Below are 22,277 nucleotides of genomic sequence, written 5' to 3'. Positions count from 1 at the left end.
AGCCTTTGGACTACACACAAGTTCGACATGTTTTCCAGGCTCCAAAACCTCAAGCTGACTTGGCTGCTTGGCACTTGGGAGTTCACAATCCACTGCTTTCTGACCTCTGGCTCTTCTTATTTGGAACTTACACAGCCTTGTGCAAGCGGCAGTAATAACCATACCACTAAGGGTCCTAAAGCAGTTAACTTTCCAGAATTGCGTGACGCAAGGAACATGTAATGAAAGAAACGTGCCTTCAGCACTTTCTACATCTCTACAATAACAGAGGGAGTCTAAATGGGGATTGGTGGAGTCTCCGTTTGGGGGGCAGAGGGCTTACGGGTTTCAAGTAGCGGCTCCCTTGGAATACTTAACTCAGGACCTTGATTATGAGACTGACGCGCTGCCTACTGCGCTAAAGCGGCACTTAGCTCAGAATACTTAAAACGTTAGCCGTTAGCTCCGTGGCGCAGGCCTGCCGTGCCCCGGAAGTCAAAACGCCCCGCCCCTGGAGTCTGACGCAAAGCGCTGCGCCGTAGCCACTCCTGCTCCGTGACGGCGGTTTCTGGGCGGATCTGCGCCTGCGCCTCAGACGGTTCCCAGGCTCCCGCGCCTGCGCACTGCCGTCCACCCCGCCCCAGGCCCGTGGGGGCCATGGTGCCGTCCGAGCTGGCCGCGCGCCTCAACTGTGCCGAGTACAAGAACTGGGTGAAGGCTGGCCACTGCCTGCTGCTGCTGCGCAGCTGCCTGCAGGGTTTCGTCGGCCAGGAAGTGCTCTCCTTCCATCGCGGCCTCCTCGCCGCAGCCCCTAGCCTGGGCCCTCGCGCCACTTGCCGCGGCGGCTCCCGGTGCACCCCGCGCGCCCGCCAGGTGAGTACCTGGCCTGGGTCCCTGGCCACCCCTCCCGACCTCATCCCCCTACCGTATCCCGTTCCCTCCGCGGGGCGGGGCCCAGATTCCCATGTGCCACCCCCTGTAGTTTCAGCCTCAGTGTCAGGTGTGCTCAGAGTGGAAACGGGAGATTTTGAAACATCACGTCAACCGGAATGGAGACGTGCATTGGGGAAACTGCCGGCCAGGCCGCTGGCCCGTCGACGCCTGGGAGGTGGCCAAGGTAAGCACCTGTTGCTGGGGCAGAAGGAGGAGGCAGCGGATCACCTGGCACCTGGACCTCGTAAACAGATGGAGGGAGGGAGGGAGGAAGACAGGGAGACGGAGATGGGCTATAAAGAGACTTACTAGTTTTTATATTAATTTTTTAAAAATTAAAAAGAGACCGCTAGGCCCATCTCAGATCTTGCCAGTGTGACTCAGTAGCTCAGCTATAGGGATTTTTTTTTTCCTTTTTGATGTTTGCCAGAAGCCTGGTAGGGAGTGGAGAGGGGGCAGTCCGAAGTGGCTTCCTACCACAAAATAACTTTTGGAGTCGATCTACATGCTAGTTAACAGCAGGCAGAGGTCAGCACCTGGGAAGTGAGGCAAGGGACCCGAGCCCCATCTCAGCTGCTACAGCGGGTCACTGAGCCAGCCTCTGTTCCCTAACTTCAACACTGATGGCGCTGGACTGCACCCGTGGCCCCCAGCCTTGGACCAGTAAGCCCACCACTCCTCCACCTTGTTCCCCATTTCATTGTGTGTATTTCATTGCCACCACAGAGTGGCCAACTTCTACTTTCACGCCAAAAGGAGAAAGAAGCCGAGTTGTGTCCCTCACCGTGCCCGCCCCTCACCTGTGCCCCCTGCTGCTTTCACTCCTTCAGAATTCCCGCAAACCCCGCCCCCGGCCCACCTGCTTCTGCTATGCTTTCCCCCTCTTTGTGGCTGGTCCCCTGCAGACCTCCTAGTGCAGCCCGTGTAGCTGTGTTACCGCAGCAACGCCACCCTGTCAGTTTCTTGACTCCCTGTTCTACAGGCTCCCTCTTGCGTGCTCACATCCTGGACCTTTTGCACACAGGAAGTTGCAGTGTCTGGCGTCTTGCTCGCCTCTGGCACACTGCACTTGGCCATCCGCACCCAGACCCCTTGTTCCTGTACAGCTTACACCTCTTTGAGGTTTCCACTCCTTTCTCCACGGCCAGCCTAGTCTCCACTGTCCATCTTTAGAGTCAATCCCATGCAGCTGCCTTAGCCTGTTTTTCTGCTTTCTGTGACCTGGCCTGGCCCAGCTCCAGCCCTGGCAACACCATCATCGACCTCTGCCAGGGGAACGTTGTCACAAGAGAGCTGGCTGCTTTCACTTTCATTCTTGATCACAGCAGTCGGCCACCTATCTGCACAGGCTCCTCCTACTCCTGGAGCTGTTTCTACCTTTCCTTGCCAAGCCCCCATGCCCACCCTCCCCCGTCACGCCTGCTACCATTGCTCGTGCTTCCTGGAATTGACAGATGCCCCCAAACACGTACTTCTTCATCGGTTGGCCAGACCTGCCAACCTGCCTCTGTGGGCTCCATGGTCTCTCTTCTGCTACAGAGGAGGAGGGCAAGGAGGGCGAGGAGGGGCGTGGTTTGGGCCTGGCTGTTAAGACAGCCACTTCCCACAGTGCAGTCCTGGCTTCACTTCCAACCTCTGCTTCCTAATGCAGACCCTGGGAGGCAGCACTGATGGCTTCAGCAGTGCTGACACCTGGATTGAACCAGCAGATGGGAAGTCTGTCTCTCCAGTAAATGAAATGGCCAACTTTGTTTTACAAAGGGCGCGGCTGTGCACTTGCTGTTTCCCGCTCCCACTCGCCCAGGGACTTTGTGTCTCCAGTTGGCCCCTCCCACTTATTCCTGTCATCAGCAGTTGGCTTTAGTACAGTCTCATTTACTTAAGATTTTAAAAGACAAAGAGGAAACAGTTACTGTATGAGCCAGCCACTCCCCTCCCAGGTATATATACAAGAGAAACAAGGACTCACTGTAGCGAAAAGGTGGAAACAACACAAATGTCTACCAGCTAATGCAGATGAACAAAATGTGATACATCTCTACACAACAGAACGTTATTTTACCAGAAAAGGAAGGAAGTGCCAGTACATGTTACAGCATGGATGAATCCTGAAAATACCATGCCAAGGGGCTGGTGCTGTGGCGTAGTGGGTAAAGCCGCCGCCTGCAGTGCTGGCATCCCATATGGATGCCAGTTCGAGACCTGGCTGTTCCACTTCCTATCCAGCTCTCTGCTATGGCCTGGGAAAGCAGAAGATGGCCCAAGGCCTTGGGCCCCTGCACCTGCATGGGAGACCCAAAGGAAGCTCCTGGCTCCTGATCGGCGCAGTTGAGGCCGACTGGGGAGTGAACCAGTGGATGGAAGACCTTTCTGTCTGCCTCTCCTTCTCTCTCTGTGTAACTCTGACTTTCAGATAAATAAATACATCTTAAAAATAAAAAAAGCACCGTGCCACGTGAAAGAAGCCAGCCACAGATCATAGGATTTGATTCATATGGAATGTCCAGAATAGGCACACCTATAGAGACGGAAAGAGATTAGTGACTTCCATGGCTTAGGGGGTAAGGAGGTGATAGGTGAGTTTCTTTCTGGGGTCATGAAAATGCTCTAAAATGGACTATGGTGATGGTTGCACAACTTTGAAATTACTAAGACCCACTGAATTGGGTCAGTTGTATATGAATTATATATATTTCAATAAAGCTATTTCTTTTACGATTTCATGTATTTGAGAGGTAGAGCTACTGACAGAGAGAGACAGAGAGAAAGGTCTTCTATCCTTTGGTTCTATCCTTGGTTCACTCCCCAAATGGCCACAATGGCTGGAGCTGGGCTGATCCGAAGCCAGAAGCCAGGAGCTTCTTCTGGGTCTCCCATGCAGGTGCAGAGGCCCAAGCATTTGAGCCATCTTCCACTACTTTCCCAGGCCATTAGCAGGAAGCTGAATTGAAAGAGGAGTAGCCAGGACACGAACTGGTGCCCATCTGGGATGCCAGCACCACAGACGGAGGCCCCAGTAAAGCTATTTTTAAAAATCACTTGAATAAATACTTAGAAAATAGATGTTTTATATGAAAAAAGACCATTGATCTGTTTCTATTTCTCTGCAGACCTCCCATACACATACCCAGTGGAGCTCAAAAACCAGATGTGGCCGGCGCTGCGGCTCACTAGGCTAATCCTCCGCCTTGCAGCGCCGCCACACCGGGTTTTAGTCCCGGTCGGGGCGCCGGATTCTGTCCCGGTTGCCCCTCTTCCAGGCCAGCTCTCTGCTGTGGCCAGGGAGTGCAGTGGAGGATGGCCCAGGTGCTTGGGCCCTGCATCCCATGGGAGACCAGGAGAAGTACCTGGCTCCTGCCATCGGATCAGCGCAGTGCGCTGGCCGCAGCGCGCCGGCTGCAGCGGCCATTGGAGGGTGAACCAACGGCAAAAGGAAGACCTTTCTCTCTGTCTCTCTCTTTCACTGTCCACTCTGCTTGTCAAAAAATAAATAAAAAAATTAAAAAAAAAACAGATGTGGGATGGGCATTGTGGAGCAGCAGGTTAAGCTGCTGCTTGGAACACTGGCATCCCATATCAGAGTAGCTGGCTTACAGTCCCACTTCCACTTCCAGTCCAGCTCCCTGCTGATGATCCTGGCAAGGCAGCAGAAGGTGGCCCAAGTGCTTGGGCCCCTGCCACCCACATGGGAGACCCAGATGGAGTTTCTGGCTCCTGGATTTGGCCTGGCCCAGTAGGGGCTGATATGTAAAAAGATTTATTTATTTGAAAGGTAGAGTGACAGGGAGAAAGAGATAGCTGGATTGATATAGATATCTTCTGTTTGCTAGTTCACTTCCCAAATGCCTGCAATAGCTGGAGCTGGGCCAGGCCGAATCCAGGAACTCCCTCTGGGTCTCCCACATGGATGGCAAGGACTCAAGTACTTGAACTATCATCTGTTGCTTCCCAGACGAATTGGAAGAGAGCAAGATTGGAAGCAAAGTAGCTGGGCTTAAACCTGCCCTCTGGTATGGGATGTGGGCGGCCCAAGCAGTGGCTTAACCCACTGCACCACAACACCTGTCACTTCGTTTTTACTTTTTAAATTTTATTTTCATTTTATTTGAGAGGCAGAGAGACCTTCCATCCACTGGTTCACTCCCCAAGTGCCCACAACAGCCAGGACTGGGCCAGGCCAAAGCCAGGAGCCAGGAATTCAATTCAGGTCTCTCACATGGGTGACAGGGACCCAAGTACTCCAGCTATCATCTGTTGCCTGCCAAGATTTGATTAGGAGGAAGCTGGATCAGAAGCAGAGGATTCTGGTCTGGTAGTGGGCTCTCCAGTATGGGATGCAGGCATCCCAGGCAGCATCTTAGCTGCCGCACAGAACACCTGCCCTTGATGCCTGTTCTCTTCACCTCCCACTTACTCTGCAATCCATTCCACCCTGCCTTTGGCCCCTGCCACCGTACTACGTCTGTGGTCTTCAATTCTCGAGCCTCACCTTTCTAGCACTGCTGAGCGCTCTTCTTGTTGAACCACTCTTGGCTTCTGCCTACCTCCCTGGCCCCTCCTCCTCGGCCTTCCTCAGGACTCAAGGATGAGCCCCTTCTGCCTCCGTCTTCTCTGGCGACAGCACCCAGACCTGTGGCGTTAAGTACACCAGGACTTCAAAAAGTTTGTAGAAATGAAATTAAAAGGCCAGTTTATTTTTGTGCAAAAAAAAATCTTAAAATTATATGCAGAGTCTTCAAAAAGGATTGTGTAAAATATGTACTATGAAAAAATTATGCATGGATTTAAAAAATTTTTAACACCAAAGTAATCTTTTAATCCCCACCCTCTTTTAAGATTTATTTATTTGAAAGGCAGAGTTACAGAGAGAGAAGGAGAGATACAGATCTTCCATCAGCTAGTTCACTCCCCAAATGGCTGCAGCGGCTGGAGCTGGGCCAAGCTGGAGCTCCATCCAGGTTTCCCACATGGGTGCAGGGGCCCAAGCACTTGGGCAGTCCTCTGCTGCTTTCCCAGGAGCATTAGCAGGGAGCTGGCTCGGAAGTGGAGCCTGCTGTGCCACAGCACTGGCACCACTCCATGAACTTTTTGAAGTCCCCTTCTGTTGCCTTTATACTGGTGGCTCCCCACATTTGACACCCTTAAGCCTGCCTGCTCTTCTGAGCTCCAGCTGCACACGTCCAACTGCCTAGCTGACCCCTCCACCTGGCCACCTGCCAGGCACTTTGGTATTTAGTTCAGAAGTGGGACTTTTCCTCTTGGCCCCGCCCTATGCCCATTCCCCCCCCCCCGGCAGCCTCCTGGAATCGGTATTGTTTCCTTCTTTGCCTCTCATTGCCGCTCGTTTGTTTCTGCTGACTGTTTTCTCCACCTTCCTGTCCGTCTCCACATCTCAGCTCTCACCGTCTCCTGCCTGGCCCTTGACTGCAGCCCCCCCCCCCCCCCCCGTGGCGGCCTGTGCTGCTCTGTGCACCTGTGCTCTGTTCTCCACTAGGCGGGATGTGCCACCTGCAGGTGGCACTTCCGTCCTCTCAGTCCCTTGCCTAAAACCCCTGGATGCCACCCAGCTGCAGCTCCCTGCTGCTTTCCAGAGCCAGTAAGGTGCAGGACAATGTGGACTCTGTTTATTTCTCCTGCTGTATCTCCTGCTCAAGCAAGGGTCCACAGAGGGCGGAAGGAGGTGACAGTGCCCATTCCTCACCCTGTGCATAGGCCTTATGGAGCATGGGCACACACCGTACAATCTTCAGAAACTGCTTTTGTGGCCAGGAGGCATCAAAGCCTCCCCCCGCCCCCCCCCATTGGCTTTTAATGATGAAGAAGGAGAATAATTGCTAAAGTACAACCTTCATGTGCAAGAGAGCAGTTTATATTGGTAAGAAAATGCCAGGCAGGACTTAGCATGGAGAAGAAAGATCATGCCTGGTTTGGAGGCATCCGAGGCCCCTCTAAATTGGTGTTTTCTTCTCAGCAACAGCTGACATAAGCAAAGGTTCTTTTCTTCACTCTCATTGGATTAGTTTGCCTGTGGCAAGTTAGCGTCATTGTAAACCTTTGGGCATACATTAAAGGCTTCTTAAAAATTAGTTTTTTATTTATTTGAAACACACACCCACACACTGAGAGCATCTTTCGTCTGCTGGTTTACTCCCCAAATGCCCACAACAACCTGGGCTGGGCCAAGATGAAACCAGGAGCCTGGAATTCCATCTGGGTCTCCCATGTAGATGGCAGGGACCCAAGTCCCTGAGCTGTCACCTGCTGCTTTCCAGAGTGTGCAATAGCAGAAAGCTAGATCAGAAGCAGAGCTGGGACTTAACCCAAGGGACTCCCATATGGGATGCTGGTGGTCGAAGTGGCATTGTAACTGCTGCGCCCAACCTCTGCCCCGTGATAGGCTCAGTCAGAGGGTTGGTGTGGCAGTGTGGCAGTGATAATTAAGACCTGTGCATGTCTTCAGCAAGTTCATGGAAAAATGCATATTATGAAAAAAAATGCATGGATTGCAAAAAAAAAAAAGTTTTGAACTGAAATAAACTTATCTTTCAATTCCATTTTTCCATGAACTTAATGAAGTCCCTGCATCCCAGGATAGTGATGCTGTTGTACCTTCTGCTAGGGACTGTGCCGTGTGTACAGAATTCTTCCTGTGTGAATGTGGGCCTGATGCTTCTTGGGGCACGTGAGCTCCTCCCAGCAGCATTTTCGGATTACCCTCCAGAGCACGCTGTAGAAGGCGCTGTAGTTGCTTGCCTGCTGAAATGTGTGTGTGTTTTCAATGGAACAAGTCTCTAGAGTTCTCACTGGGAGCAGTTGTCACATCTCATCTGCTCTTGTGCCTTGAGGTTCTGAATGTACGTTTGGAAATATCTCAGGAGAGGATATGCCCCAGCCTCGCTATCACACCGGCTTTGGGATCTGGGCCATCAAATCGAACCGAAGGCAAGATGGCGCTAGAAGGCCCTTCTGCTACCTCTGGTATCTCAAGTCCTGAGGTTCCATTGGTACCTCAGAAAGTTGTAGGGGAATGGAATTATAAGTTTATTTTGGTGCAAAAAAAAAATTTTAAAACCCTTACATAGCTTTTTCATCATATACGTTCTCCCCAAGCTTTTTAAAAACCCCTTGTGGGTCCTGCTCCCCACGGTAATCGCCAGCGTTCAGACCAGTGTGCTACCGTGTGCCAGGCACTGTGCTAGTGCACTCACCCGCTTAATTCTCACAGCATTCTTCAAGGTGCATGAGGACTATCCCCCCCCCCACGCCCCCCACGTACTGATGAGGAATCTTAGGCTAAGTAAGTAGCCCCAAGTCACATGGCTGGCAGGTGGCCAAGCTGGCATTTGAACCCAGGTCTGTCACCCTCCTTAATACTACCACACTGAACTTCCTCAAGTCGTTTAGAAGTGTCCATGTTGAAGTACCTAATTGCACTGTACTAGTTCTAAAACTTTAGCAACTCAACCCCTGAAATTTCATGAAGGGGAAGAAAAAAGGTGCCTTCCGCCCATGCTCTCTGCTTCTCCCCAGGAACACAGACAGGTGTGTCTCAATGCAGAGGGATGGCGCGGCCGCTCGCTTATCACCTGTAGCCGAGGCTCAGCTGGGATTGACGTGAGGCCATCTCCCCACTTGCACTGTGGACCCAGGCGGCTCCCTCCTGGACCTCAGTGTGTGAGGGAATTTCAGTCATCATGTGGTGTTGCAGTTGATTTCTCAACAATGTTGCAGTGGATGCGTTTCTGAGAGGAGCAGCGTGGTGGGGGCAAGAGGCGCGGAGTCCCCACACAGACCCCAGGAGTCGGGTGAAAGCAGGCTTGAGGCGAGCAGCCCACAGACTCGTTTATTACACTTGGAACCACATCTTATATAGCCAAGACCAGCCAATCTGGTCAAGGGGCGGTCTATGCCCCAACCAATCACAGCCTGTTGCCAGGCAGTTTCCAAAGCCATCCAATCACAGCCTGTTGCCAGGCAGTTTCAAATCCATCCAATCACAGCCTGTTGCCAGGCAGGTTCCATTGCCAGGTGGGTTTCAAAGCCATCCCTGGGTAACTGACACTCGCTTGCCAGTGGCCACCTTGACATGGCCTTCTCATTCCACCACAATGTGGGAAATAGAGAAGACTTCTCCCCTCCAGTTCCTGGAGTTGGGGCGACTGAGGTGTCCCCTGTACCATCCTGTCCTACAGGCCTTCATGCCCCGAGGACTGGCAGACAAGAGAGCACCTGAGGAATGTGATGCGGTCGCTCTTTTAAGCCTCATCAACTCCTGCGATCACTTTGTGGTTGACCGAAAGAAAGTCACAGAGGTAAGAGTTGTCAGGTTCAAAGCCACACCGTGAGTCAGTCGGCTCGGTATCGTGATGGCGTACCCTCTGAGGCTGAGCCAGCCATGCAGGCATAGTGCCCAGGAGTGCCCCAGAACAGCAGGGTGCCCAGAAAGTTAGACTGCGGTTCCAAGTTGGTATCGCTAAGCAGGCTGGCGGGGCTTGTGTATCACGTGCGCCTTCCATGATGTCCAAGATCCCCAGGGCAGGTGCAGTCAGGAGACTGAGCCTTCAGTTGTCCTTAATGAAAGTTTCATGACAACTTGTTATCATGCTCTTCTCCACTAAAGTAGATGAACCTCGACTTGCTCTTCTCTATCCTGACACAAACAGAAGCAGAGTCATTCCCCAGATTACAAAAAGACAGCACTGCATCATTCTGTCTTGGATGCCAACATTTGAAATCTGCCCTTCTGAGTCTCATTGAGCGAGCAGTTGCAAGACCAAACTACATAGAACTAAAGAATACATAAACATTAATGGGGGGCTGGCGCTGTGGCGCAGTGGGTTAACGCCCTGGCCTGAAGCGCCTGCATCCCATGTGGGTGCCGGTTCTAGTCCTGGCTGCTCCACTTCTGATCCAGCTCTCTGCTATGGCCTGGGAAAGCAGTAGAAGATGGCCCACATCCTTGGGCCCCTGCACCCATGTGGGAGACCTGCAAGAAGCTCCTGTCTCCTGGCTTTGGATCCGCGCAGCTCCGGCCGTTGCGGCCAATTGGGGAGGGAACCATCGGATGAAAGACCTCTTTCTCTCTGCCTCTCCTCTTTCTCTGTAACTCTGACTTATAAATAAATAAATCTTTAAAAAAGAAAACATTAACGGATAACAAATAGATCACTGTGCTTGTCAGATTTCCTCAGAGAGATTTAGCTGTTCTCTGGTTGACTGGAGAACAACTTTTGCACATTTATTACTCTGAGGGTCATTGGATTATTTATAAAATATGGAGAAAATGCACTTATACTTGGCTAGCATGGAAGCAGCTGAAAGAATTGAGGATACTTGATGACGTCACACAAAGAGCTATCACAGTAGTCGACCCCTTAGATATCTTTCAGACAAAAAATGTGGAAGACTTTATGTGAATTATATATTAATTTTATGATGAGATGGCTCCATTTTTCTTAACATTTAGACAAATTTTGATTTTCACCATGGTTTCGTCAGAAAACTCCTTGACCTGACTTCTTGACTCTCTAGTAATATTTAAAAGGTGTTTGCATTGTCTACATCAGCCTGCAGGCATACCCAAGTCCAGTACTCTTGCTCTGTGGCAGGGTGTTTTAAGTTAAAAGATTGAAGGGATTGTTAATCTCTAGCTGGTGACAAAATTTCAAGGGCTGAGGATGGTTGGAGGGATGTTTGTATTTCCTACCCTGATTAATTTATTACCCAAGTGGTAGATAGATGAACATCCCCCCAAACCTTGAGAGCACCTACAAGTCATGTCAAGAACTTCTGGATTGCTTGGATATTGGCTTAGGATATTGACTTAGGAAGGGGGAAAGGCCAAAGCACCCTTGCCCAGTTTGTTTTGTTCCTGGAGTCCTTATGGCCAAAATCCGTGTTAGGGTCATTTTTATTTGTCCTACCTGATTTTTTAAAAAGTTTCTAAGTAGTTGTCAAACATCGGAATTTCTAGCTTCTCTTAAAAAACCAGAAGATCTGGCAACACTGGGTTCATGTAGCTGCCATGGCAACGAGCCACAAGTTGGACAGAGACTGTCCCTCTGGGTAGTGTATCCACTCTCCTGTCTGGCCCAGTGTCATCTAACCTTCCTCCTGTTGTGCATGGCCAGCTTCACTCAGCTGATCTGTCTGATCCTTGAAGGCCTTTCAGTTTGTTACCCAAGGAGGACTTACTTCTTGGCCTATGCACTCTGGACAGGATGAAATTAAATATGGATCTGACTTGAGACCTGGACTATTCCCCACCCCAATAGAAATATATGCCCTATTAAACACATGATCCCAGGAAAATTCTAGCTCTTCTTATGTGTGGAGCACACTAGTTGATTCTGTAACTAATAAAGTCTTCCTTCAATTTTTCTGTGGAACCACAAGATCTCAGTTATCACAGTTTGCCTTTTTTTCTTTTTTAAGATTTATTCATTTATTTGAAAGTCAGAGTTACACAGAGAGGAGAGGCAGAGAGAGAAAGAGGTCTTCCATCCACTGTTTTACTCCCTAATTGGCCACAACGGCCAGAGCTGGGCTGATCCGAAGCCAGGAGCCAAGAGCTTTTTCTGGGTCTCCCACACAGGTGCAGGGGCCCAAGGACTTGGGCCATCTTCTACTGCTTTCCCAGGCCATAGCAGAGAGCTGGATTGGAAGAGGAGCAGCCGGGACTAGAACCAGCACCCATATGGGATGCCAGCACTGTAGGCAGCGGCTTTACCCACTACACCACAGAGCCAGCCCCCCATTGTTTGCCTTTGTAGCCTTGTGTCTCTTTATCTTTCTGTAGGTGATTAAGTGTCGTAACGAAATCATGCACTCTTCAGAGATGAAAGTGTCTTCCACGTGGCTTCGAGATTTTCAGGTGAAGATCCAAAATTTTCTGAGTGAATTCAAGAACATCCCGGAGATTGTGGCGGCGCACTCCAGACTAGAACAGGTAAAAATCGCAGTTAACAGCTTAGGCTTACAGAACTGAGCAAAACGACAACTGCGGTCTCCCACGTAGGATTTGAGGTGTATTAGCCTTGAGCTGAATTTTCAACTGTAAGCAGAAGACAGAGTGCTGATCTGAAATCTGGAGTTCCGCTGGACTGAGAAACTGCTGCAGTCCCTGTGTGTTATGAAAGTGGATGCAGTCGATAATGTCGAACCGGAAGTTGTTTGAGTAATCCCATGGAGTCTCCTTTTTTTAAACCAGTTCATGTGTTTGTGTGGTCATCCCACAGCTGTTGACATCCGACTGGGCTGTCTACGTTCCCGTGGAAGATCAACCAGATGGGTGTGAGTGTGACACGCAAACTTACCTGAGTGCCAACCAAGTAAATGAAATCGAGATGGAACTGCTAAAAGAAAAACTTCAAGAGCTGTACCTTCAAGCAGAAGAACAAGATGTGTCACCCGAAGAGGTAAATGAAAAGCATCGCGACCTCTGTGTGAGCGAACAAAGTCAGGTGCGCAGGAGGGGCTGACAGACGGTCCAGCCAGTTGTTTCCGGAAGCGGATATTCTTTTGGCACAGATGACTAGTACCTTTTTACAAATATTCTCAGGGAACCAGCAAGCATTCGAGAGCCCAGTCTGCCGCAGAGTGGAATGACTTGTCTGGGCCAGCAGCAGAACTCTGAGAACTACGTCCTGAGAGTTCTCTGCTGGCCAGGGAGGATTGCCAGGAAAGGTGTTGTTGGGCTGGACCTCGCAGAATCAAGGTTGGGGCAAATTGGCAAGGGAAGAAGGGCATTCTTGGCAGGCAGAAGAGCCCTTGTGAGGGCTTCCAAAAATAGTTGCGGCCTGGGCAATGACCAGCTGAGCAAAGGAGATGGCTTCAGCCAGCAGGGTTGCAAAGTCAGGTGAAGCCATGTTTTGAAAGGTTTTCCTCTGCCGTGCCAAGGGTTTTGAGCCTTATTCCAAAAAAGCAGTAGGGAGCCAACAGGTGTTTTTAAGTCCTAGTGATAAGGTGAGAGCTGGCTTTTAGCAAGTCAACTCTTGTACCCAGTTAAATGTTGAACAAGTGGCCAGAAACTAGCCACAAGGTGACGAGTGAGGGTGAAAGGAAGAGGACAGAAACTAGAGGTTGTGGTGTGAGCTGGATTCTGGAGGCCTAGCTTGGGCAGAGCTGGTGGATCTTCGTGGCTAGGTGGCTGACTTGGGGATAGCATGGGGCTGGAAAAGTCGGGGCGGGGTTGTTAAAGGGTCACCAGGGTTTCTAGCTTATGACCTGAAGGCTGGTGACAGTCTCAGATCTGACTAGGAGTGCAGGAGGCATGAATCCCCTTTTTGGTGAGCAAGGTATAAAAGAAACAAACATTAGTAAAATTGTATTGTAGTAAGGCTTAGAAATGTCCCAACACAGACTGGATTAGCAGTCTAGCTCACAGGAAGTTGGGGACAAATCATTCACCTCTGCATGCCTTCTGGTCTTAGGAAGGTAGTCGTGGAGGTTAGCGTGTGAAACACAATGGGAGTCATTCATTCGTTACGCCCTGCTTGTCACTGGTGAATGTGCCTGTATCAGCCGTTCTCACAGCGATCCAGATGCTTTATTTAGCTAGGTGAGCTCTTTCCCAGAAAGGACTGGATCCCACTGCTGTCTGTGTGCCCACCATGGCGCACCAAAGGTATCGAAAAATGATCAACTAGAATTTTAGATCTTCTCTTTAAAAAGATTGATTGTATTCATTTGAAAGGCAGAATGAGAAACAGTGAAAGAGAAAGAGATCTTTCACCCACTAATGCACTCCTCAGATGGCAGCAACAGCTAGGGCTGGGCCAGCAGAAGGCGGGAGCCCGGAAGTCCACCTGAATCTCCCATGTGGGTGCGGAGGTCCAAGCACTTGGGCCATCCTCCGCTGCTTTCCCAGGTGCACCAGCAGGGAGCTGGATTGGAAGCAGAGGAGCCAGAACTTGAAGCAGCACCCATATGGGACGTGGAAGTTGGAAGCAGGGCTTAACCTGCTACACTGGACACAGGCTCCAGATCATCTTTTATAAATCCATGAGTTTCACCTGGCTTTCTTTTAAAATGCTATTAAACCAGTCCTTGGGGCCGGTGCTGTGGCATAGCAGGTTATGCTACTCCCTGCAGTGCCAGCATCCTGTATGGGTGCCGGTTCGAGACCCAGCTGCTCCACTTCCGATCCAGCTCTCTGCTATGGCCTGGGAAAGCGGTAGAGGATGGCCCAAGTCCTTAGGCCCCGAAAGAGGCTCCTGGCTCCTGGCTTCGGATCAGCGCAGCTCCAGCCATTGAGGCCAGTTGAGGAGTGAACCAGCAGATGGAAGACCTCTCTCTCTTTCTCTCTCTGCCTCTCTCTCTCTGCCTCTCCTTCTCTCTCTGTGTAACTTTGCCTTTCAAATAATAAATAAATAAGTATAAAAAAAACAGTCCTAGTTTTCTTCCTGCTGATGCTTTCAGAAGCAGAGTACAGCAAGAGAAGCCAAGTGGAGGACCAGACCCATTGCCCCTGGGCCATCAGCCGTTCTGTCTTGAGGGAGCTGCAGGCCTTCTCCTTACGTACCTGGCAGAGTGAGATTGCTCAGTGTCTCTGGCCTAGAGCAATAGGCTGGCATGTAGCAGAGTGACTCGGAATAAATTAAACATTTATTAAATGGATGTAGGAAGGAAGGAAGGTACCAGACGCGATGCTAAGTGCTCTTAGTAAATTATTTCTACTCCTCATGGATGGTGTTGGCGTCATCATCCTTAATTCACATTCATAGTCGTGACCTTGGAGAGGTCAAGCCATCTCGCCCAAAGGCACACAGCTGGCTGCGGGACAAAGCCAGGCTGCAGTGTCCAAGTCTGCGTGGTCATGTCCTGTCGTTTTTCTGGTTGCACTTTCAGGTTTTCTGTCTCGACTTCCTCTTTTCCCTTTATGTATAAACGTGTACAAGCCTTCCCCGTTCTGAATAATTTTTCAAAAGCCACCTTTTGACTCTGCCTCTCATGTAAGCTAAAATAATCTCCCCAGCCACAAACACGTCTTAAGCACATTTCAAGTGCAAATGCACTTATTGCTTCCTGCAAAGGGGAAAACTGAGGTTCCAGGAAATGTCAGTTAGGAGGCACTCCTATTGGAGGTGGGGGTGGGGGGGTTGGGGGGTGGAGATCGAGAGAGAGAGAGACAGAGAGAGAGAGAGAGAGAGAGACGGGATTCGGAATGGAGGTGAGAACTAGAGCAGGCAGCAGAGGAAGGGCAGAAATTTCTACAGAAAACTTGAACAAAGGCGAAAACACTGAGAGTGAGGCTCCGTGGGGAGGGTCAGGGTGGAGTAACACGAGGGTCACAGATCCCCGTCATAAGGAGGCGGGCCCCACTGAGGGCCAGCAGCCAGCCAGGGCCATGTGTGCAGTGCGGTTCAAGTCCCGGCTGCTCCACCTCCCATCCGGCTCCCTGCTAATGGCCTGGGAAAGCAGCAGAGAATGGCCCAAGTGCTTGGGTCCCTGTACCCACATGGCAGACCCAGATGGAGCTCCTGGCTTCAGCCTGGCCCGGCTCCAGCTTTTGTAGCCACTTGGGGAGTGAATCAGCAGATGGAAGATCTCTCTCTCTCTCTAACTCTGCTTTTCAAATAATAAAAAAAAAAAAACAAATCTTTAAAAAAAAAAAAAAAACCACCATGCAGTGTCCCCAGCTATTAATGCATGCTGCAAATAATGTCAGTGGTGTCAACTTCCTCTCATGGACTTTTGGTGCCCAGATTTACAAGTTCAAGCCTAGGCATCTTGCAGGAACCGTGGGCTGGTTTCTGGCCGTGTATACATAGCCTAGGGTACTTACTCTTTCATCTGAAGGTCGCCGGTCATCTTCAGTCCCCCCAGCCCTGGGTCCCTGCCTGCTCCCTAATCATCGTGGCTGCAGCCTTAGCTGGACTACACCTCCGTTCCCTCCCTGGCAGCCGGCACCGGCATGCGGCTGGTGGCTTCACTTAGGTCGCAATAACCCGAGAGTTTGCCCAGGTTCTGCCCTGCTTCTACTGCATCAGAACCAGTTCTGAACATGTGCTAACGTGTCACAGCTGCTCTGCCAATGTGGCAGGCACCTCACTTTTCTTCATTAGACTCAAAAAATCTTGACATCGCATGGAATTGCAAGTCCCCCAGTTAAAAATCCTTCAGCCCACCCAAAAATATAACTACTTCTCATCTCTGTAATAAACAGTACCAATGAGGGCTTCCTCTCAGCACAATGAAAACACATACATCCAGCGTTCCATTCTGTGAGTACGTAGGGTAGCTTAAATGTTGACAAGTACATTGCTGGTAGGACTTTAAATGGATACCACCTCTGCAGATGGTAGTTTTGGCAAAGTCTATTAAAAATCAAAATGAGGTGGGCATTTGGGCACAGCAATTGAAGCCACCACTTAGGATGGCTGCCTATTGGAGTGCCTGGTTTGAGTCCCGGATACTCTGCTTCTGATTGAGCTTCCTGCTAATGCACCTGGGAAGGTGACAAATAATGGCCCAAGTGCTTGTGTCCCTGCCAGCCATGTGAGAGATCCTGATGGAGTTCCCGGCTCCTAGCTTCGGCCTGATCCAGCTCTCACTGTTACATGGAGAGTTTGAACCACCAGATGGAGGACCTCTATGTGTTGTTCTACTTTTCAGACAAATAGATAAGCCTAGAATAATTGAACCAAATTAAAAATGGATTTCATTTCTAAAACCGAGGCCTACAAATCAGCTTCTCACTGAGGCAAAGTGACACACACCAGGTTAGTTACTGCAACATGATTTGTCTGAACACAAGTTCCAAACTATGGTAAAACATGAGAGAGACATCCATCCTTGCAATGCTGTTCAGCCATTTGCAAAAGGTAACAAGACTACTCTGTAATCTCATATGGGAGAGACTGGCTCAAAACCAGTGTCTAGTAGACTTGTCTTTGTGTTTTTAAAGATGTGCTGACATGAATGCCTAGAACAGTTCTGGAAGAGATAAGAAGCATCACCTGTAGGAAGAGGAACTAATGACCAGGGAAGGATTTGGAAGAGACTCGACTTTTTACCTTGTGCCCTTTCCTTGATTGTGAATTTGCTATTAAATATCCAGAGTCTTAAGCAGACTTACATATATAACAAACCTTTGTATGTGTGTTTCCCAGTGATATACGAGTCCAAAGTTTAAAATGAAAGGGCTTCATTCTATTTCTGTACGCACACAAGTGAGTGTGTGTGTGCAACGAAGCCATTTTACACAAACGCAAGAAGTTTTTGGCAAAACACATATGAGGATACAAGCCAACACCTCTAGGCGTTCCCCAAACCAGCTATCCTAGGTCAGGTTTTTGAGTGGGGGATGCTTTGTTTTAAAGGCTTGCTTTGCGGCCAGTGCCGTGGCTCACTCGGCTAATCCTCCACCTGTGGCGCCAGCACCCTGGGTTCTAGTCCCGGTCGGGGCGCCGGATTCTGTCCTGGTTGCTCCTTTTCCAGGCCAGCTCTCTGCTGTGGCCCGGGAGGGCAGTGGAGGATGGCCCAAGTGCTTGGGCCCTGCACCCCATGGGAGACCAGGAGAAGCACCTGGCTCCTGGCTTCAGATGGGCACAGTGCACCGGCTGTGGCGGCCATTTGGGGGGGTGAACCAATGGAAGGAAGACCTTTCTCTCTGTCTCTCTCTTTCACTGTCTAACTCTGCCTGTCAAAAAAAAAAAAAAAAAAAAAAAAAAGGCTTGCTTTAGTTTTCTTTGTTTGTGTTTTGAAGCTTAGCCTGTCTGGCCAAATGCGTGTAGCCAAGATTTCTGTCGCTTGGTGGATACTTATTCAGAATCCAGGCTTGAAGCGTGTTAAAGTTTTCATTTGGATCACAAGGGTCTGTTACAACATGATCTCAGCTGTCCATTGTTCGGTTCCCTCTTGCAGATCTCACATCGACTGGAAGGGATGAGGGAATTTCTGAGAAACAACGAGGATCTTAGAAATGGCCTTACAGAAGACATGCGGAAGCTAGACAGCCTCTGTCTGCAGCACCCACAGCCAGACCCAGAGGAGCCTGGGAGAGAGACGCCTGCGGGGACGGCCGAAGGTGGGTGAACTCAGGACAGAAGAGCCTCTTCCCTCTGGCTGGCGGTGCTCTCGTGGGAGGCTGCAGTGCACACACAGCTGTCTAACGCGAAGGTCCCCCACGTGATGCTGAGCTTTGTGCTCTGATTCCTGGTTCTCACAGCTGTGCGGCAATTCCACGCCAGCCGTCTGGCAGCTTTGCTTAGCCAGTGACACCCGAAGTCACGGTCGAGTGTCAGTCACCCTGATGCCATAACCAACACGCGTTCCCACCCTAAAGCGATAGCAGTAATGCCCGCCCCGCCCCCCCTCCCCCCCACCCCGGCATGGGTAGCACCGCCTGCGTTCCCATGCGGCGGAAAGCTTGCTAAAGTCAGCAACCAGTCTTCACTGTTTCCTCTTCTTTCCCGCAGAGGAAGAAAATGAAAACATTCTCTTTCATTTTAGGTTGCCCTTCGACGAAAGTCAGGCGCGTTCTGTGAAAGTCAGCGTGGCTTCCGTCTCAGAGTACGCTACCCAGACAAAAAGGGACTTTTGTTGCTGTTTTTTTTTTTTTCCCCCATGGACTTTCCTTTGACTCTTTGGGAGTATTTTTTATTTTTAATATGTATATGCAGAACCTTGGGGTTGTGTAATCTAGACCAATCAAAAATACTAGATACTCTTGTGCCAAAAGTTGTTACCATTCAGGGATCTGTGGCTACTTAGAAAGTGACATTCTTTTCTGGTCCCAAACTCCAGCTGCTTAGCCTAGCAAAGGCTGTATTTGGCCAGGCCTGTCCAGGGGCTCCCACAGAGCCCTGTGTCCTGCCCCCGCTGCTGCCTGAAGTCTCCCCCCGGGCTGTGCTGTCCACGCTGAGCTCAACATCCACGCTTTTTGGACGAAGGTGAGAAGGACGGTGGGCTGAAAGGTCATGTGCTAGCCCCGCCCCTTTAGTACAGAACTGCTACTACCAGGTTGGAGTAGCTGGGGGCAGCCTGGGCCAGCAAGGGGGAGGGCTGTCGGGGCAAAGCTGCTCGGCTGGCAGCTCGTGGGTGACACACTTCTGCCGAGTGAGCTCCTCATCCTGTGCCTTCACACATCCCCAGGGCAGAGCACAGGGCCTGGCCCTGGCCCACGCCGCCCATGGACATGGGTTTGACGGTGGTGGGGTCACCTGCCGGCTCAGGAGTGCCCCTAGGCCTGGATGTTAGTTACACTCCGAAGCCTGCTCCCTCCCTGGGAAATGTAAGAATCCAACTTCAGAATTCTCATGGAACTTCAGAGACATCGTTTTCTGTCAACAAACGTATTCATACTTCTTCTGTTCCTTTTACCCAAAAAAGCCATCCGCTCCTGCCTGGGGCCTGTGTGTTTCCTGAACCATGCGTGGCCTCCGAGGCAGGCCTCCCTTTGACCTCCCCCTGCATCTGCTTCTTTCCAAAGCCAAAGAAACGTCCCTGCACCCTTCAGGGCCACAACCGCCATGTTTCCTGCTGCCTCCCACACCGAGTGCAGATGGGTGTACTCCTTCGCCTACTCGGCTGCCCACTAAGGATATAACCTGTAGCAGGCAGGGGGATGTGCCACACCTGTTTTTACGTTACAGTGCATTTGGGGGCAGATGTTTGGTGCGGAGGTTGATGTGCCCCTTGGGACACCTGCATCCCATACCTGTGTTCAAGTCCTGGCCCTGCTCTGCGTCCCAGCTCCCTGCTAATGCGCACCCTGGGAGGCAGCAGGCAGAGGCTCAAGTGTTTGGGCCCCTGCCACCCACGTGACAGACCTGGATGGAGCTCCTGGCTTTGGCCTGGCCCAGCCCTGGCTCTTGCAGGCGTCTCAAGAGTGAACTGGTGGGTGGAAGACCTCTCTGTCTCTTTCTCTCTGCCTTTCAGAAAAATGAGATATATTTAATATAACCATAAAACCCAGATGAATGCAACTGTGATTGTAACTTCCGGCTTTAATCTTCCCAGTATCACTTGGCCTTTAGTCGTGTGTCTCTGCTTGTCATGGAGATCCTTGAGAAGACTTGAGTAGGAAACAAGAAGAATTTTCGTTCATCTTGTAGCTCTCTCAAACTATGAAATATTTCCTAGCTTCTAGATATGAGATACAAAACTTTGAGTCAGCTGGAATCTTGATTAACTAATTTAAGACATGCTTTCTAACTTCGGGAACTTTGGGTTATGAACTCTGCCACTTTATACCTGTATCTAGTTAGCTTTTCCTTATCTACACAGCAAGCCTTTGTCACATGTCAGCCACGTGCCAGACACTCGCGTTGCTGCCAATACAAGGATTTGGAAGGTGTGGATGATGTGTGTCAAGATCATCCTGCGGAATCGGTCTGCTCTGGTCATTAAAGACACTTTGCAGAAAACCCTGTACTGGCAGCATTGAATGACATTGAAACAGAGAAAGGAAGACGTGCCCAACCAAGAGGGCTCCGCGAGCGAGCGGGCCCATTGCCGAGAGGGGCTGCTTGAAGCAGCCTCCTCCGCGACTGTTAGAACGAAGGAGGGGCGCTGCCTGCGGCACTGTGGAAGAGCGAGCGCCATGATTTGTGAAACCGGAAGCCAGTGTTTGATGATGCTGGGCGGCGACGCTGCTGTTCGTATTTTATGACAGCTGTGGCCCGGAAACTTGTGTGCTTTTCCCAAGCTTACTGTGTTGCCTCTGTAAAAGGAACTGGGGGCAGAAGGGCTCTTCTATTTTGTTTATTCCCATGTTGATTTTTTTTTCCAGTATGCACTCAGACATTTTGAAAGTTTTTAATGAAAATTTTTAATTTCAAATAATAAACAGATGTGAATTATAGAAATTGAAAGTGCCAGGTATCTGTGTCACATTGCCTGGATCGCACTGGGGCCTGCGCTCTGTAACTCCACCTCCAGGGGTCCTGGCAAAGCGGAAGCGGCAGGTGACAGGGCCCAGTCCGGGAGCTCCTTTGCACGCGGAGCTGCCTTTGTTTCATCATGGTGTGCCTTGTCTTCATCCCGCAACGCGATCTTGCCCCTGATCTCTCCCTAGGCCACACTCTGGCTCACAGCGCTGAAGGAGTTAGAGAACAATGGTTTTAGCCTTTGAGTTGCACGGATAAAACAGTGCTTTGGATTTGGCCTGTTCTTTACCAGGCAGCTCAGAGAACCTGAGCAGGCAGATGTCACCTATTAAACTGGAGGCAAAACACTTGAATTCTGGGAAATGAGTAGTGTGGGGACAAGGGCGGCAAAAGCTTCTGGAACGCTAGCTCTGCGAATTCAGAAAATGCTGTAGACGGTTTAAATTAAATTACCAACGTCAGAAAGGATTCTGTTTGAGAGTTTGGGGAGATTACGGAGTGATTGGTACCCGAATGATTTGCAAGGTTCATTTTTATTAAAGTGTTAATTACTTACAGGGCTTTAAACATGAATATCCTAGGCAAGAAAGAGTTAGCTCTCCTGCTTGAGTGGGCATATTGTGAATTAGATGGGCTAAGTGGAGCTTTGCGTTAGGGTGGAGAAGTTGCAATCTTTCGAATATTTCCCCTGATCGTTTTGACTTTTAAATTGTAAAAGTAGAATGAGAGGAAATTATCAGAGGAGATTACCTCCTTTTCCCCTTACCAGGTTAATTAGAAACCTACCTGCTCCAAAATGTCTTCAACAGACGGTGGCCGCTTATTAAAATACACTCAAATTACAAAATACATTTTGCAAGATAAGCCTGAAATATATTAATTTCTACTCATGTAATAGTGAAGTAAAAAATGTCCCTTAATGTTTTAATAAAAATCTTAATATGATTCATTTCATAACTTGAAGAACTGCTTTTTATTACTACATTGTAATCTGAATTATCTAAAATATTAAGAGCTATTGTTTTCTTCCAGAGACTTCTCCAACCCCTGCTCTATGAAATGTGGAGAGTGCTTCAAAAAGTTCATGGAAGGTGAAATGAAAAGATAAGTTTATTATTGGTGCAAAAATATTTTTGAAATCCATCCACGTGAGGGATCTTCAGAAAGCTCATGAAGAATGTGTATTATGAAAAAACTGCATGGATTTCAAAAATGTTTTGCACCAAAATAAAGTTTTAATTCCATTTTGCCATGAACTTTTTGAGGTATCCTTGTATGCACATTAGCAGTGACCACTCGACTGTAAACTGAGCACTTTGTCTCGTCTTTTGGGGAAAGTAGGCAATGACCTTAGTGCTTTAGTACTTTCTACCAAGTATGAGGAAAGCACTAGAATTCTTGGCTCAGAACCACGTGTGATAACCAGCCTCCAAGATGACCCTTAATGGCCCCTGCCTCCTGGTGTCTCCACCCCGTCTTGTCTTCCCACAGTGTACCAGGGTTAGTCTGTGAAAAAATAGCAGAAATCGGGGC

At 49.8% G+C, this 22,277-nt stretch overlaps 1 protein-coding gene across 15 annotated transcripts; it reads left to right on the top strand.

Annotated features, from left to right (window-relative positions):
* Nucleotides 1–502: 502 nt before the first annotated feature.
* CXHXorf38 (chromosome X CXorf38 homolog) lies at nt 503–21,698 on the top strand. Of its 15 annotated transcripts, none has more exons than XR_011385698.2 (9): nt 507–852; nt 962–1,096; nt 9,105–9,224; nt 11,711–11,860; nt 12,150–12,329; nt 17,779–17,941; nt 18,367–18,426; nt 18,661–18,806; nt 20,143–21,698. XR_011385698.2 is itself a non-coding variant. In XM_051827689.3 (8 exons), the coding sequence occupies exons 1-7, from the start codon at nt 637–639 to the stop codon at nt 18,399–18,401; spliced, it is 999 nt and encodes a 332-aa protein (XP_051683649.1). In that variant the 5' UTR covers nt 507–636; the 3' UTR covers nt 18,402–18,426; nt 18,661–21,698. The 15 variants fall into 15 exon arrangements, 6 of the variants coding, with proteins under 6 accessions (XP_089180504.1, XP_089180503.1, XP_051683652.1 ...); XR_016228066.1 differs by having other exon boundaries at nt 19,876–21,698; XR_011385702.2 differs by lacking the exon at nt 962–1,096 and having other exon boundaries at nt 504–852.
* The last annotated feature ends 579 nt before the right edge of the window (nt 21,699–22,277 follow it).

This window comes from Oryctolagus cuniculus, chromosome X (genome assembly GCF_051225735.1).
Source record: "Oryctolagus cuniculus isolate XC-2025 breed Fujian yellow rabbit chromosome X, ASM5122573v1, whole genome shotgun sequence".
Taxonomy (NCBI): domain Eukaryota; kingdom Metazoa; phylum Chordata; class Mammalia; order Lagomorpha; family Leporidae; genus Oryctolagus; species Oryctolagus cuniculus.
The sequence above is the reverse complement of the archived record's forward strand: the minus strand, read 5'-3'. Positions and strand labels throughout refer to the sequence as shown.

Bases quoted from the DNA above. Each gene is read 5' to 3' on its own strand.
- CXHXorf38 (XM_051827689.3), top strand. From the start codon at position 637: ATGGTGCCGTCCGAGCTGGCCGCGCGCCTCAACTGTGCCGAGTACAAG. The intron at 1,097-9,104 runs GTAAGCACCTGT...CCTGTCCTACAG, and splicing joins ACGCCTGGGAGGTGGCCAAG to GCCTTCATGCCCCGAGGACT. The intron at 9,225-11,710 runs GTAAGAGTTGTC...ATCTTTCTGTAG, and splicing joins ACCGAAAGAAAGTCACAGAG to GTGATTAAGTGTCGTAACGA.